The sequence below is a fragment of the Schistocerca gregaria genome, chromosome 2 (assembly GCF_023897955.1).
Source record: "Schistocerca gregaria isolate iqSchGreg1 chromosome 2, iqSchGreg1.2, whole genome shotgun sequence".
Classification (NCBI taxonomy): Eukaryota; Metazoa; Arthropoda; class Insecta; order Orthoptera; family Acrididae; genus Schistocerca; species Schistocerca gregaria.
In genome coordinates this window covers 122,317,395-122,332,869 of record NC_064921.1, presented here as the reverse complement: position 1 = coordinate 122,332,869, position 15,475 = coordinate 122,317,395, and the positions used below count along the sequence as shown (strand labels likewise).

The 15,475-nt window shown below is 42.7% G+C and overlaps 2 protein-coding genes across 2 annotated transcripts in view; both read left to right on the top strand.

Moving 5' to 3' along the window:
- Window positions 1-15,475, top strand: part of LOC126336485 (dynein axonemal heavy chain 7) — a 978,012-nt gene that overhangs the window by 92,663 nt on the left and 869,874 nt on the right. The window lies entirely within an intron of this gene.
- On the top strand, window positions 9,708-14,298 carry LOC126336486 (ankyrin-1-like). Its single transcript, XM_050000229.1, has one exon. The coding sequence runs from the start codon at window positions 10,475-10,477 to the stop codon at window positions 12,488-12,490; it is 2,016 nt and encodes a 671-aa protein (XP_049856186.1). The 5' UTR covers window positions 9,708-10,474; the 3' UTR covers window positions 12,491-14,298.

Genomic DNA, 15,475 nt, shown 5'->3' with positions numbered 1-15,475 from the left:
TTTTGCATTTACTTTATGTTGGTGGCTTCACTTTTATCGTAAGAAGCGTTTAAATTTATAGTCTATATTTTGAGATTCTTTCGTTCGTAGTCAAGGCCGAAGCTGCTGTATATAACTTGGATCTAAAATATTGTAAATACTGACACTGTAATAAAACAAGCTCTCTGCTATGCAAGCTATTATTAAATGAAAAACTTTAAACTTCTGTGTGGCTGCAGCTGTGGGGAAACACATGAAATTTTTTGTAACATTTGAATGTGCCTTGTAATGGCGGCTGATTGTTGACACGCGACGTTCTGTTTCCTGGCGGTGCAGCAGCTACAAATTGCTAGAAATTGTTTAAATGTTCAAAACATTGACATGAGGGATCGGAAGTTTACTTTCAATAGTTACAAGGCTAACATTTCATACATATATTAACAATTACAGCATACACACTTCCTCAACGTAAATGACCCATTCTCCAAAAACAAGGGAAACGGAAGTAAGACGGACAGAAGACTTAGCGGCTATTGCGAGCGCTTTTTTATAAAACAAGAAAAGATACTATTATCTACAATTGCAGTTGTCAGGGATAGTAGCTATATTGTTCAGACTATGTCTTTGATGAAAAATAATTACTGTACACTTCAGACATTTTACTAAAAAAGTTACAAAAATCACACAGTCTTTAATGTCTTAATCTGGAGACGTTATATGCAATATCACCATTGGAAGAAGAAGCCGGATAAACAATAAACAAATTCCACTATATTGTTCATCAATAAGTGTTATGTAGCAAAATTCTGGGGTACGACTATATCATGTTTCTGTTATAAACTACATCCGATCAAGAGGGCTTAAAAATGAACATATCGTGGATTTCTTGAATAAACAGTGAGCAAGAAATTCGTGATTTATTTGTATTATACGGACATTAGTTGGCTAAGTCATGGGAAAGTATTACAGTGCTCTTTCTCTCTGATAGAGGAAATGGTAGAATTTATGAAAAACGATGCAGATGACCTTCCTGAACTGAAAAATGAAGATTGGGCCAGTGACATGTTTTCTCAGTGATATGACGGCCCACTTAAAGGAGCTGGAATCAAAACTACAGGTAAATTCATTGGCAGCTGTATGTGCTTCCAAAATGAAACTTCCACACTTCAAAAACCGATTACGGAAAGGGGACATGGCCTATACATTTTCATACTTGCAAAATAATTTCTTCAGAGAAACATGCTTTGCTGGCAAGGATATTTTTCGCTGCGTTGATAAATTATTTGAAGAACACGAGATTTGCGTTGTCAAAAAGCGGAGGGACGTCCTCACTCACTCACTCACTCACTCTTCTACCTTACGGGTCTGCCCTGACCCGTGCAGGAGCAGGCTAAGCAGTCGACTGCTATTCCTGCGTAAACCTTACATTTCGTGGGACTACCTCTCTTCGTGGATTGGCCTCTGGTTTGTTTCCTTTTTTTTCTGGATGGGGATGTCCTGTCTCTATTGCGGAATTTTTCACTCCCGCAGCAGGTCAGGCCAGCGTGTTGTTGGCCTGTGGTGTGCAGGATGGCCAAGATCCCTGATGAGCCGGTTGTCGGACAGTTCGGCCCGCTCATAGAAGGCCCGCGCCGATTGCTTGAAGCGGTCGCGGAGGAGGGGGATTCCGGTCTGCCTTGGGACGTCCTCACTCACTCACTCACTCACTCTTCTACCTTACGGGTCTGCCCTGACCCGTGCAGGAGCAGGCTAAGCAGTCAACTGCTATTCCTGCGTAAACCTTATATTTCGTATGCCCTGTCTCTGTTGCGGAAGTTTTCACTCCCGCAGCAGGTCAGGCCAGCGTGTTGTTGGCCTGTGGTGTGCAGGATGGCCCAGATCCCTGATGAGCCGGTTGTCGGACCGTTCGGCCCGCTCATAGAAGGCCCGCGCCGATTGCTTGAAGCGGTCGCGGAGGAGGGGGATTCCGGTCTGCCTTGGGACGTCCTCACTCACTCACTCACTCACTCTTCTACCTTACGGGTCTGCCCTGACCCGTGCAGGAGCAGGCTAAGCAGTCAACTGCTATTCCTGCGTAAACCTTACATTTCAGAGGGACTACCTCTCTTCTTGGATTGGCCTCTGGTTTGTTTCCTTTTTTTTCTGGATGGGGATGTCCTGTCTCTATTGCGGAAGTTTTCACTCCCGCAGCAGGTCAGGCCAGCGTGTTGTTGGCCTGTGGTGTGCAGGATGGCCCAGATCCCTGATGAGCCGGTTGTCGGACCGTTCGGCCCGCTCATAGAAGGCCCGCGCCGATTGCTTGAAGCGGTCGCGGAGGAGGGGGATTCTGGTCTGCCTTGGGACGTCCTCACTCACTCACTCACTCACTCTTCTACCTTACGGGTCTGCCCTGTCCCGTGCAGGAGCAGGCTAAGCAGTCAACTGCTATTCCTGCGTAAACCTTACATTTCGGAGGGACTACCTCTCTTCGTGGATTGGCCTCTGGTTTGTTTCCTTTTTTTTTCTGGATGGGGATGTCCTGTCTCTATTGCGGAAGTTTTCACTCGCGCAGCAGGTCAGGCCAGCGTGTTGTTGGCCTGTGGTGTGCAGGATGGCCCAGATCCCTGATGAGCCGGTTGTCGGACCGTTCGGCCCGCTCATAGAAGGCCCGCGCCGATTGCTTGAAGCGGTCGCGGAGGAGGGGTATTCCGGTCTGCTCGTGTAGCCGAGCGGTCGAGTATAGCCTCGGCAGGCGCAGAGCGAGCTTGAGCGCCCTGTTCTGCGCCCTCTGCAGCTTGCTGATGTGTGTTTCGGCCGCGTTGCCCCACAATACAGCCGTGTATTCCAGCACTGGACGTACCAACGCCAGGTACAGCGTGATGCCGTGGTGAGGCGGCAGCGCAGACGAGGGATTGACCAGAGGGTACAGGACGCGTAGGCGCCCTATTGCTCTGCCCCTGACGTCCTCGATGTGCGCCTTCCATGTCAGCTTGTGGTCCAATGTTACACCCAGGTAGCGGCCAGTCTTGCTCCATGGGACGGGGCTGCCCATGACGGTGACTGGCGGAAGATCGGACGGCAGTGGTCGTCTCGTGAACACCACCGCCTGGCTCTTCGCCACATTTTGCTTGAGGCGCCACTTGGTCGACCAGGCGCCAAGGGCCTCGCAACTTCGTTGAAGAAGACGGCGCATCTCGACCGCCTTCATGCTCCGCACGAACAGCGCAGTGTCGTCAGCATATAGTGCCAAATTCACCGGCGTCACGCGCGGGGCGTTGGCGGTGTATAGGGAGTACAGTAGGGGCCCAAGAACGGACCCCTGCGGCACTCCAGCACGGATGTATCGATGGGTGGATGACCCGTCGTCCAGCCTGACATGGAAGGACCGCTCGGCTAGGTATGACCGGAGGAGGACTCCGTGTGACGTCGGTACCCCGTGCACAAAAAGTTTGTACACGAGGCCGTCGTGCCACACGGAGTCGAATGCCCTAGAGACGTCGAGGAACACCGCCCCAAGGTATTCCCGAGTCTCCAAGGCGCGCATGGCTTCTTCTACCAGCCGCATCAGCTGGTGGACGGTGGAATGGCCCCTCTTAAAGCCGAACTGCTCGTCGGGTATGATGCCTTCTGCTGTCACGTGGCGGAGCAGGCGTCTGGCGTACAGGCGCTCGAACACCTTCGAGAGAGCCGGCAGCAGGCTGATTGGCCCCCATCACCGACGAGGAGGTGGCCGCGCACATAACGGCACTCAACACCAAGAAGGCTGGCGGGGCTGACGGCGTCACCAACTATCTGCTGAAGAGCCTGCCGGCGGGTGCACACCCATTCCTGGCGGGCATCTTCAACCAGGTCCTTCGCTCTGGGGTCTACCCCTCTGTATGGAAACATGCAGAGGTGGTGGCAATCCCCAAGGCGAACAAGGACCTACGGGACGCCGCCAACAATAGGCCTTGGGACTTCCGCTACCTCAGAAGAGAGCCGCAACGGGCGTGGACCGAAGAGGAAGCGCCTAGAGACTGATACCACCGATAGAAATGGCCACAGGGGGCGCGGACGGCATAGGGAGCACCACACACCGCCCAGGCATAAATACGGGACGAGGTCAGCCCACGAATCAGTCAGGGAACACCTGATTAAGACGCCGAGTTACGACGTCGAAATATCGTGTTGGGAAGACGCGGACCACCGGCAGTACACCCGTTTTTACGAGATGTCAACAAAACGCCGGGAAAATCTTAGAAATTACTTTGAAAAACTTGTCAGCTGACGTGAGATGCAACGTCTCACATTAAAGCTTTGTTTCAGTTTAGTATATTTTTATACTGTTTTCATAAGTAGCCGTTTCTCATGCTTGTATCCTATAAAAATATGTATTCCTCGCCGTTATTAAATGCGTCTTTTAATAAAAATATTTTGAAAACAATGTATTTATTCATGAGTTTAAAAATAAATTTTGTTTGATTTCACCAAGTTTATATATCTGTACGGCATGTCGGCTATTTCTTTGTCACAGTCCAACGAAGACATATGATAAAATAATAATTAATTATTGGAATAATGAACAATTTTCATTGATTTCAAAGATTACATCCAACATTGTTGATGCTGTGGCCTGTGATTTAGTTGCTAGTTTTGATTTGGCCCTAGACTACTTGTGAGTTGTGTAACCTTGCTTTAGAACCTCTTTAAACTTTCATTAACGGTAAATATTTAATACATAATTTGGGGCCACGCGGTGTAGAACGCCTTGTCACGGTCCGCGTGGCTTCCCCCGTCGGAGGTTGGGTGTGTGGGTTGTCCTTAACGTAAGTTAAAGTTAGTTTAAGTAGTGCGTAAGCTTAGGGACCCATGACCTCAGCAGTTTGGTCCCATAAGACCTCAACACAAATTAAACTAAATTGACAGAGTTTGGGCCTACTTGCAATGGCGTGACAAAGGCCGTGAACGTGTGCTAAGACCGATGATCAATTGCCGCCCATAGTATGAATAGCGTGTTGTTGTTGTTGTTGTTGTGGTCTTCAGCCGAGACTGGTTTGTTACAGCTCTCCATGCTACTCTATCCTGTGCAAGCTTCTTCATATCCCTGTACCTACTGCAACCTACATCCTTCTGAATATGCTTGGTGTATTCGTCTCTTGGTTTCCCTCTACGATTTTTACCCTCCACGCTACCCTCCAATACTAAATTGGTGATCCCTTGATGCCTCAGAACATGTCGTACCAACCGATCCCTTCTTCTGGTCAAGTTGTGCCACAAACTTCTCTCCTCCCCAATTCTATTCAATACTTCCTCATTAGTTGTGCGATCTACCGATCTAATCTTCAGCATTCTTCTCTAGCACCACATTTCGAAAGCTTCTATTCTCTTCTTGTCCAAACTATTTATCGTCCATGTTTCACTTCCATACATGGTTACACTCCATACAAATACTTTCAGAAACGACTTCCTGACACTTAAATCTATACCCGATGTTAACAAATTTCTCTTCTTCAGAAACGCTTTCCTTGCCATTGCCAGTCTACATTTTATATCCTCTCTACTTCGACCATCATCAGTTATTTTGCTCCACAAATAGCAAAACTCCTTTACTACTTTAAGTGCCTCATTTCCTAATCTAATTCCCTCAGCATCACCCGACTTAATTCGACTACATTCCATTATCCTCGTTTTGCTTTTGTTGATGTTCATCTTATATACTCCTCTCAAGACACTGTCCATTCCATTCAACTGGTCTTCCAAGTCCTTTGCTGTCTCTGACAGAATTACAATGTCATCGGCGAACCTCAAACTTTTTATTTCTTCTCCATGAATTTGAATACCTACTCCGAATTTTTCTTTTGTTTCCCTTACTGCTTGCTCAATATAATGATTGAATAACATCGGTGAGAGGCTACAACCCTGTCTCACTGCCTTCCCAAGCACTGCTTCCCTTTCATGTCCCTCGACTCTTATAACTGCCATCTGGTTTCTGTACAAACTGTAAATAGCCTTTCGCTCCCCGTATTTTACCCCTTCCACCTTTAGAATTTGAAAGAGAGTATTCAAATCAACATTGTCAAAAGCTTTCTCTTAAGTCTACAAATGCTAGAAACGTAGGTTTGTCTTTCCTTAATCTTTCTTCTAAGATAAGTCGTAAGGTCAGTATTGCCTCACGTGTTCCAGTATTTCTACGGAATCCAAACTGATCTTCCCCGAGGTTGGCTTCTACTAGTTTTTCCATTCGCCTGTAAAGAATTCGTGTTAGTATTTTGCAGCTATGGCTTATTAAACTCTTAGTTCGGTAATTTTCACATCTGTCAACACCTGCTTTCTTTGGGATTGGAATTATTATATTCTTCTTGAAGTATGATGGTATTTCGCCTATTCTGCTCACCAGATGGTAGAGTTTTGTCAGGACTGACTATCCCAAGGCCGTCAGTAGTTCCAAAGGAATGTTGTCTACTCCGGGGGCCTTGTTTCGACTCAGGTCTTTCAGTGCTCTGTCAAACTCTTCACGCAGTATCGTATCTCCCATTTCATCTTCGTCTACATCCTCTTCCATTTCCATAATATTGCCCTCAAGTACATCGCCCTTGTATAGACCCTCTATATACTCCTTCCACCTTTTTGCTTTCCCTTCTTTGCTTAGAACTGGGTTTCCATCTGAGCTCTTGATGTTCATACAAGTGGTTCTCTTATCTCCAAAGGTCTCTTTAATTTTCCTGTAGGTAGTATCTATCTTACCCCTAGTGAGATAATCCTCTACATCCTTACATTTGTCCTCTAGCCTTGCCTGCTTAGCCATTTTGCACTTCCTATCTATATCATTTTTGAGACGTTTGTATTCCTTTTTGCCTGGTTAATTTATTGCATTTTTATATTTTCTCCTTTCATCAATTAAATTCAATATTTCTTCTGTTACCCAAGGATTTCTACTAGCCCTCGTCTTTTTACCTACTCGATCCTTTGCTGCCTTCACTACTTCATTCCTCAAAGGTACCCATTGTTCTTCTACTGTATTTCTTTCCCCCATTCCTGTCAATTGTTCCCTTATGCTCTCCCTGAAACTCTGTACGACCTCTGGTTCTTTCAGTTTAACCAGGTCCCATCTCCTTAAATTCCCACCTTTTTGCAGTTTCTTCAGTTTTAATCTACAGGTCATAACCAATAGATTGTGGTCAGAGTCCACATCTGCCTCTGGAAATTTCTTTCAATTTAAAACCTGGTTCCTAAACCTCTGTCTTACCATTATATAATCTATCTGATACCTTTTAGTATCTCCAGTGTTCTTCCACGTATACAACCTTCTTTCATGATTCTTAAACCAAGTGTTACCTATGACTAAGTTGTGCTCTGTACAAAATTCTACTAGGCGGCTTCCTCTTTCATTTCTTAGCCCCAATCCATATTAACTTACTACATTTCCTTCTCTCCCTTTTCCTCCACTCGAATTCCAGTCACCCATGACTATTAAATTTTCATCTCCCTTCACTATCTGAATAATTTCTTTTATTTCATCATACATTTCTTTAATTTCTTCGTCATCTGCAGAGCTAGTTGTACTACTGTAGTAGGTGTGGGCTTCGTATCTATCTTGGTCACAATAATGCTTTCACTATGCTGTTTGTAGTAGCTTAACCGCATTCCTATTTTCCTATTCATTATTAAAACTACTCCTGCATTACCCCTATTTGAATTTGTGTTTATAACCCTGTAGTCACCTGACCAAAAGTCTTGTTCCTCCTGCCACCGAACTTCACTAATTCCCACTACATCTAACTTTAACCTATCCATTTCCACCCCTCTGTTGAATAGCGTACAGTGTCAAAACACTTAGCAACACGTTACACAACGTGGCAGTTGGCCTCAGAGTGAAGTCAAATTTGACAAACTGTGTTGGTACGTCTGTGTGCTTGTTTCACGAATCCAGTGATTAGGAAACAACGAATCTGACAAACATATGTTTTACGGAGCGCATGCTTCCTTCCTTTGTGCTTCATTCTTCCTTCCTTGTTTCTGAGTTCGCTGCTGTACCGCGTAACAAAGGGAGGTGGGAAATAAACCGCTCCTTTGTGCAATGCCTGCCGTCTTCCGTTATTGCCTTCTTCGACATTGACTGCCAAGTTGACTAAAGGCATGCAGTGCGCATAGGCGTACAATGTAATTAAACGGAGCTGCTTTCGTCGGAACTAAAATACGGGTCCATCGACACACCTTGAAAGGTTGATAATGTTATGATGTACTTTATGTACTCAAATCATGGGCGCGATGAATGAGGCTCGTCCTGGCTGGCAGTGGCCTTTTTCTACGTAAAGCATAAAAACTCTGATTATGCACCTCAAAAAACCTTAAAACACCCAGAATACTGCTATAACAATTTAACTCGAGTTGTAAACGAATAATATTTCTAAAAAAACTAGATAAATTAGAACTTTCGTTCAAAATGACAATTGTCTCGCAGAGTGTGGACTATGTACCAGATAAAAACGTGTAAGCTAATGTTTTAAGAAACATATCGTACTTTTCCGACAACTGGCGATTTTTTTTTGCAATGGCTTTATTGTGTTTGTAACAAGCACGACCGCTTTTCTTCAGGGGTTAGCCCTACGATCTGCTTTGTAGAAGTCTTTGCGTCGGGTTGTATCCGAACAGCAGGTACGGGGAGAGTCGATAAGAGAGAGAGAGAGAGAGGTTTGGCGCCCCATTCCAGCGGTGTTCTGCATCTGCCTCGACTTTAGGTCAGAGTGAAACTTTAAGTGCGCCAGAGGAAATGGCGCAATTTCACATGAACATTGTAGGGACCAAACGTAAGTCATGTAGCAATTGCTAAAGGCATAGTATTTTTCATTCTAGTCGGCCTCATTCAGCTCATATTGTCTAAACGTACATTCTAGCGGAACCTACACACTTATTTCTAGATGTGTATGAGTTTTCTGCACTGAATAAGAAGTCTGTACTCCAGATTCCTGTTTGTGGCGGGGGGGGGGGGGGGGGGGCGGATTATCCTGTTTGCAATCTCACCCCCCTCTTGCGTTCGATACAATTCCCTAATTACCTCATGAACGAAATACCAGCTTACCAGACGATCGGACCAGCTATGTGACTAGGCTGAAGAATTACTAGAAAATAGTACCCAGTATGTCTTTCTGAACGGAGAGATATGATCCGATGTAAAAATAGCGTCTGGCGTACCACAAGGGACTGTTTTAAGAACATTACTGCTCACAATTGCCTAGCGGATAACGTTGGAAGGTTCAGTTGGCAGTTGGACCTAAACGTAAATAAATAAATCGTAGTGTGTGTACAGCAAATAAGCGGGAAGGTCCGTTATTGTTTGATTAGACGTTTGCCAAACAATCAATCGTGTTCGTACTGGCTCTCCGTGTTTCCCGATTGGTCAGTAATCAGAGAAATTCAAAATAACACAAGCTTGCATATATATTTGATGTTCCCAGTCTCTGGATCGAATAGACTTCGTTGCGTTCTCTGTGGTAAAAGAATGTTTTTATTTTTATTTTGTATAACTACTCAATTACAGTGTTTAACCGCTTCGCTGCTCACTAGACTGAAGAACGAACAGTTGAATCAAAAACGTTTCGCACGCCAGGATTGCGGCGATCTCCTATCCAAACGCGATATATTTGCGTAGAGGTGATTTGTGTGCACAGATTTCTCAGATAACCTCCAACTTGGGCGCATGTCATATATGCGCAAATTTCCGGTCCGCATGCTACACTTTGTCTGCGCAGTTGTGATGAGCGCAGACAAATCGTTGTGTGTGGACCGGCAACGGACCGGTCAATAAGCATCAGTTAAAATCAGCTGTGGAGTAAGCAGCACGAGCGGTATCTGGTGGGGAAAACGCAAGGCGTTTGTCGGCAGATTCGAGCACAGGGGTGGATCCGAGGCGATAGTTTTGTCTCGACAGTTGGCGCCAGATTCCGAGAGTTTACGTGCACATATTGAGTGCAGAGTGTACGTTTGAATGTTCGCTATTGCTGTCACAACACACATACGGATTTGTGATATTACAGTTTTCTTTGCATTTTGCGATAGTGGAGGTGTATTACGTGTGTAGTTGTTAATCGCAAAAGTCCGTCTGTTAAATTTGGTGTACCTGTTGACGCCGCGAAGGGGATTCACCAAGTACACGCATTTTTGAAGGATTCGACGTGTCGGCAGTACTATTCATATTTGAATAGGGCTGTTCGAGGAGCGGAGTGTGAGTTTTGAAGTGTTGTGTATTGCTAGTATTTCAATGAGATTCTGCAATGATTGTAGTGTTATTTTGCGGTAGTATCAGCTTGACCACTTCGTAGATACATTTTTCTTGATTTTGAACTACCGACGTGGATTAATGTCGCCGATGTTGGAGTACCTGAGAGATGTATTTTCATTTGTTTGAGTGCTTGTGTTAGGGATTCGCAAGCAGCTTTTCATACGACGGTGGACTGTGGTAGAAATTTCAAGAGTTTGTTCAGGAGAAGGTTGTGTTTGATTAAGCTCTTTCCCTTGTCCACGACGTATTTTGTGAACCATGTACGCGATCGACATCGTGACAGCACTCCTCCATGCGGAAGTAGAAGCCGGCAACTTGCAAGGTGTCATGGAAATGTTGGCGAGAGGAGCAGACGTCGAAGCCGCAGACTTGTTCAAGGTACGACCGATACATATCGCTGCCGAACAGGGCCATTTGGACATTCTTAAAACACTTATAACACGGGGTTGTAATGTAAATGCACAGGCGTCCGTCCCAACTCCAATGTCGAAGAAATTGGAGCGGGGCATGACGCCGTTACATATAGCAGCTAAAAATGCTAACCCGAACCTCGCGCTCACTTTGATTGATGCCGGCGCTAATGTGAACGCCAAGAGTAGCTCCGGAGTGTTTCCGCTGCACGTTGCAGCACAGAACGGCCGTTTGCCCATAGTGGAAGCGTTGGTTTCTGCGAATGCAGACGTAAATGCTGAGGACGACAAAAAACATACCCCTTTATTTTGTGCTGCCGCGCAGAATTTTGAAGACGTAGCCAGATTTCTTATACAACAGGGTGCTGTCATAAATGCTAGAAATTCAGACCGTTCGACACCATTGCATTTCGCAGCAGAAAAGGGAAATATTAACATAACAAAGCTGCTGATCCAGAACGAGGCTGAGATTAATGCAAAGAATTTGGCAGGCATCACCCCATTGCATGCTGCCACACATAACAGACAGTCTGCAGTAAGTCAGTTTTTGATTAACTGTGGAGCAGATGTGAATGAAAGAGATGACGTGGGATGGAGGACTCCCTTGCATAACACAGCACAGAGCGGATACCCAGCAGAAACCGCCAGACTTTTGATTGCGAAAGGAGCTAACGTGAATGCAAAGGACAGGACTGGAATAACACCATTGAACCTTGCTGCAATGTACGATTCCGTTGATATAACGAACATCCTGATCGAGAATAAAGCTGACGTCAATGCCACTGACGACCGAAAGTGGACATCATTGCATAGTGCAGCTGTTACAGGCTGTTTGGATACTATAAAAATTCTTATCGCCAATGGTGCTGAAGTTAATGCGAGGACTTGCGAGCAGACAACAGCATTGCATTTCGCAGCAATCTACCGGCATGCCGAAGTAGTCAAATATCTTTTGGCTAAAGGAGCCGAAGTTAATGTAACTGATAACAAAAACTGTACGCCACTTCATTTAGCAGCAGAAGAGGGTTCTCTCCGAAAGTCGGAACAATGTCGTGCACAGGGCCGAGATTCGAAACTAAATACCGTGAAAATTCTCATTGAAAACGGAGCAGATATAAATGCCAAACGAAACAATGATGAAACAGCTCTGCACCTAGCTGTAAAGGCTAACGATCCGGTAGTTGCTCGGTGCCTGTTAGAGAATGGTGCATATTACGATGCGAAGGCCTTGTCTCAGTTTGGTAACTTAACCGTTTCAGAGATTGCTGCGAAACAAAGAAACGAGAACATAAGCGCTGTATTGCACACAATCGGAAAGCTGTTTCAAGCAGTGAAAACAGCTAACTGCGCTGAAATTGAAAAATGTGTTCAAGAAGGAGCACCAGTCAACAGCAGAAGTATCAAGTATGAAACACCACTTACGTATGCATGTTGGAAAGGACAGTTAGCCGTTGTTAATGTTTTGCTCAAGAATGGGGTTGATATTAATCTCAGCAACAGTAATGGAATTACTCCTTTACATTATGCAGCAAAATTTGGGCATCATGTAATACTGTGCACCTTACTGAAACATGGTGCAGTGTATAATGCCAAAACGAAAACGGGCAAAAAAACACCTCTACATTTCGCCCAAGAAGGAGGAAATAAAGAAGTTTCAGAGACTCTAAAACTGATTAGAAGCATGTTTACCAGAATAAGGAAAAAGGATAATACAGTGCTAAAAGAGTTAAATGAATTGAAGGATACACAATATTCCGAATTTCTTGCCATAAAAAACTGCAAAAATATAAATAAAGAAACTCTGACACAAATAGCTTCAAAAAATGGGTATGAGGAACTTTGTAAATTGTTGTGTGATTTGTAATAATGTAGAGTGCTTTGTTATTACTCATTTTAATAGAGTAGATTACTTTGTTATTACTCATTTATGGCAGTGAATGATTTGACTGAAGTAGTTCAAGTTTCATGACTTGATATTAATTTCCTGAGATTTTGTACACTGTCAAGGGATATTTTAGTGTCCTGTAATCAATAAAGTGTTTAAACAACATTAAGGTTTGAAAATCTGGTATTGCTTATCAGATTGGTATGAATGCCCCTAAGCATCAGTATTCATGTTAATATTTACCACTAAGCATTTTCTGATGTAAAGCACTTCAGAAGCTTAAAGTCTAGATTCATGCATAAATTTTCATAATATTAGTGTTTTTATTAGAGAACTGATACAGTCTTATGCATTGTTCCTGTGTATGTTTAATGTTCTCTCACACTTCACTGTTAGAAGCATGTGAAAATAATTAGTATGTTAAATATTTCTTTTCAGCCCCAGAATGCATGTGATTTTCTTACAATGCCTCAGTTAATCACTCCATTAATTGTGCAAAACATGTTCATGTGTTGGCATTTAAGAATGTATGAAGTTTAATATTTAAGAATGTATGAAGTTTCATGTTTAAACTGTATCTAAAATAATAAAAATACATGCCCTGTATTGAAATAAGAATGTGAAATTCTGTACTGATATATACTCTAGCTGCTACTTATGACTTGTATGGATCTGACATTGAAAATAGGTACAGTGTCCATAATTATACAATTAGGAAGTGCGATACAGGTGTAGATAACTACAGTAGCGATCAGAATTGAAATTAACAAGAAGTGATGCATACAAATGGGAATGTCATCCAAATACAGTGCTGTTATTTTAATCCAAATACTGTAATGGATGTACCTCAATATTTGTCATTTTCCATTTGTGTGTGACATTAAAGAAAAGCTTTTTGATAGTGAAAGCCTAAAATTATGTGCTAGATTACTCTTTCTTTATAGTAGTTCCAGTACATACAAACTATCGGATGATGAAGGTAACTGCTTAACATTAGTGGGCTCTCACAGAAAACCCGTAAAGGGATGTACTGTTGTCCATCTCCACACTGAACATTTTACAAATGTGGTTTCATGTAGATGTGAACACTAATATATACTTCTAGTTATTCTTTCTTTATAGAAGTTCCAGTACATACCTACTATCAGATGATGAAGGTAACTGGTTAACATTAGTGGGCTCTCTCAGAAAATCCATAAAGGAATGTACTGAAAGATAGTAGAGAGTATGGGAGGTTCAATACCTTTTGGAAAATAAAACATGTAGGTTTTGTTGTCCATCTCCACACTGAACATTTTACAGATGTGGTTTTCATGTAGATGTGAACACTAATATATACTTCTAGTAGCTGGTAGCTGTAGATTATCTGGATTATCTTATATATTCACAAGACCTCTTATAATCTCTCTCTCTCTCTCTCTCTCTCTCTCTCTCTCTCTCTCTCTCTTTCTCTCTCTCCTGCTATATTTAACATAATAAAATTAGGAAAGAATCCGCTACTTTGTAAAGGGAGGGGGAACTAGTACCTCAGATGTACTAAGTAACTGCTGTATATCTCCTGTTGGTAGGTTATATTTAGAAACCTGTAACTGTAGAAGCTTATTCAATTATTCAAGTGGCTATTGCTAATTGTCAACCATTCAACAGGAGACATCAGTTCTTGAATTTCAGTGATTAGGTGCTTCATGGAATGAGTGAAAAGTGAGTGATTTTTTAATTTATTTTTTATGTATAGGGCTTCCAAATTTCATTCATTAGGTCACTGTTGAAGACCTGTGTACCAGAATACGCAACCCATCCCGAATATTATTGCCAATGGGGTAAGATCTGATTGTGGAAAATTATAGTTTATTTGAAACAGTTTATTGTTACCAAATATGATAATATAGGAAACGTGTATTTGTAAGCGAGAGTAGGATCTCCAATGTCTCACAAAAGCACTAATCAAGATACATGGTTACAATTTTCGAAGAGACTATTTTGTGTTATTTCCTTAAGATTCATAGCCTCAGAATACAATTTCACTATTTATTGATTTTGTTTTGGTTCTGTGACATCTTATACAGATGTGCAGATAGAAAATACGGAGATGAACATTACAAGTCTGTAACAACATTAATGCAATTTATGTCGGGCGACTACTGTGGACAAGTTTGACTTTAAATACAAATGACTATGTCAATACAGTCTTTCAATCATAAAATGTATCACAAACGTGACTGATATAATATGGCTGATAATTCTACATTACAAAATTCCAATTCCTTGGGTGGGGAATTCATTTACAGAGTAGAAACTCTGGTCCATTGTAACTGATATAGGTCATTTTTAACTGGCTTTCTATCTTTACCAACTTGGTGTTAGGAATATGAATGTATAATTGTGTTCCACTGTGAAGGAGACTATTCTGATTAAGACAGATGTTTTGGCATGGGAGACAAGAATATTCTTGCAACTTCTTCTTCTATGAGTGTGCACAGAAATCCCGTTAGAATGACTGTTGTTTTATAACCATACAGCTTTTGAAGGATTAATATCTTTAATTAAGGGGAAAGAGGATGAGATGAATCTTGTAGCTTTACACTGCTTGTGATTCTGATAGCTCCATTTTAAATTTTTGTGCTGATACAACAGTTTGCATTCCCCCAGTCTACAAGGAATGAGTGTATGTAAAATAAATTAATACTGTTGTCTTCAAGAGGTTCTTGATTTTAAATGTCTTTTGCAATTTGCTGATTTGGGTGTATCATTTTTTACAGATGCTTTTAGTACATGACTAATCACAAAACTCATGGATGGCATTTTAAAATGTAGCTGAAAGATTTACCTGTATCAGTGACCTAATGGTTTTGTTACCTTGTTGTGGCTAGTATATTTCACACTGGTATCTGTTATGGTGTTTACAGTGCATACTTGGGTGACTCTGATTCACATGTGTTCAGTTTTTTATTACCAGGTGCAATG

Bases quoted from the DNA above. Each gene is read 5' to 3' on its own strand.
- LOC126336486 (XM_050000229.1), top strand. From the start codon at position 10,475: ATGTACGCGATCGACATCGTGACAGCACTCCTCCATGCGGAAGTAGAA.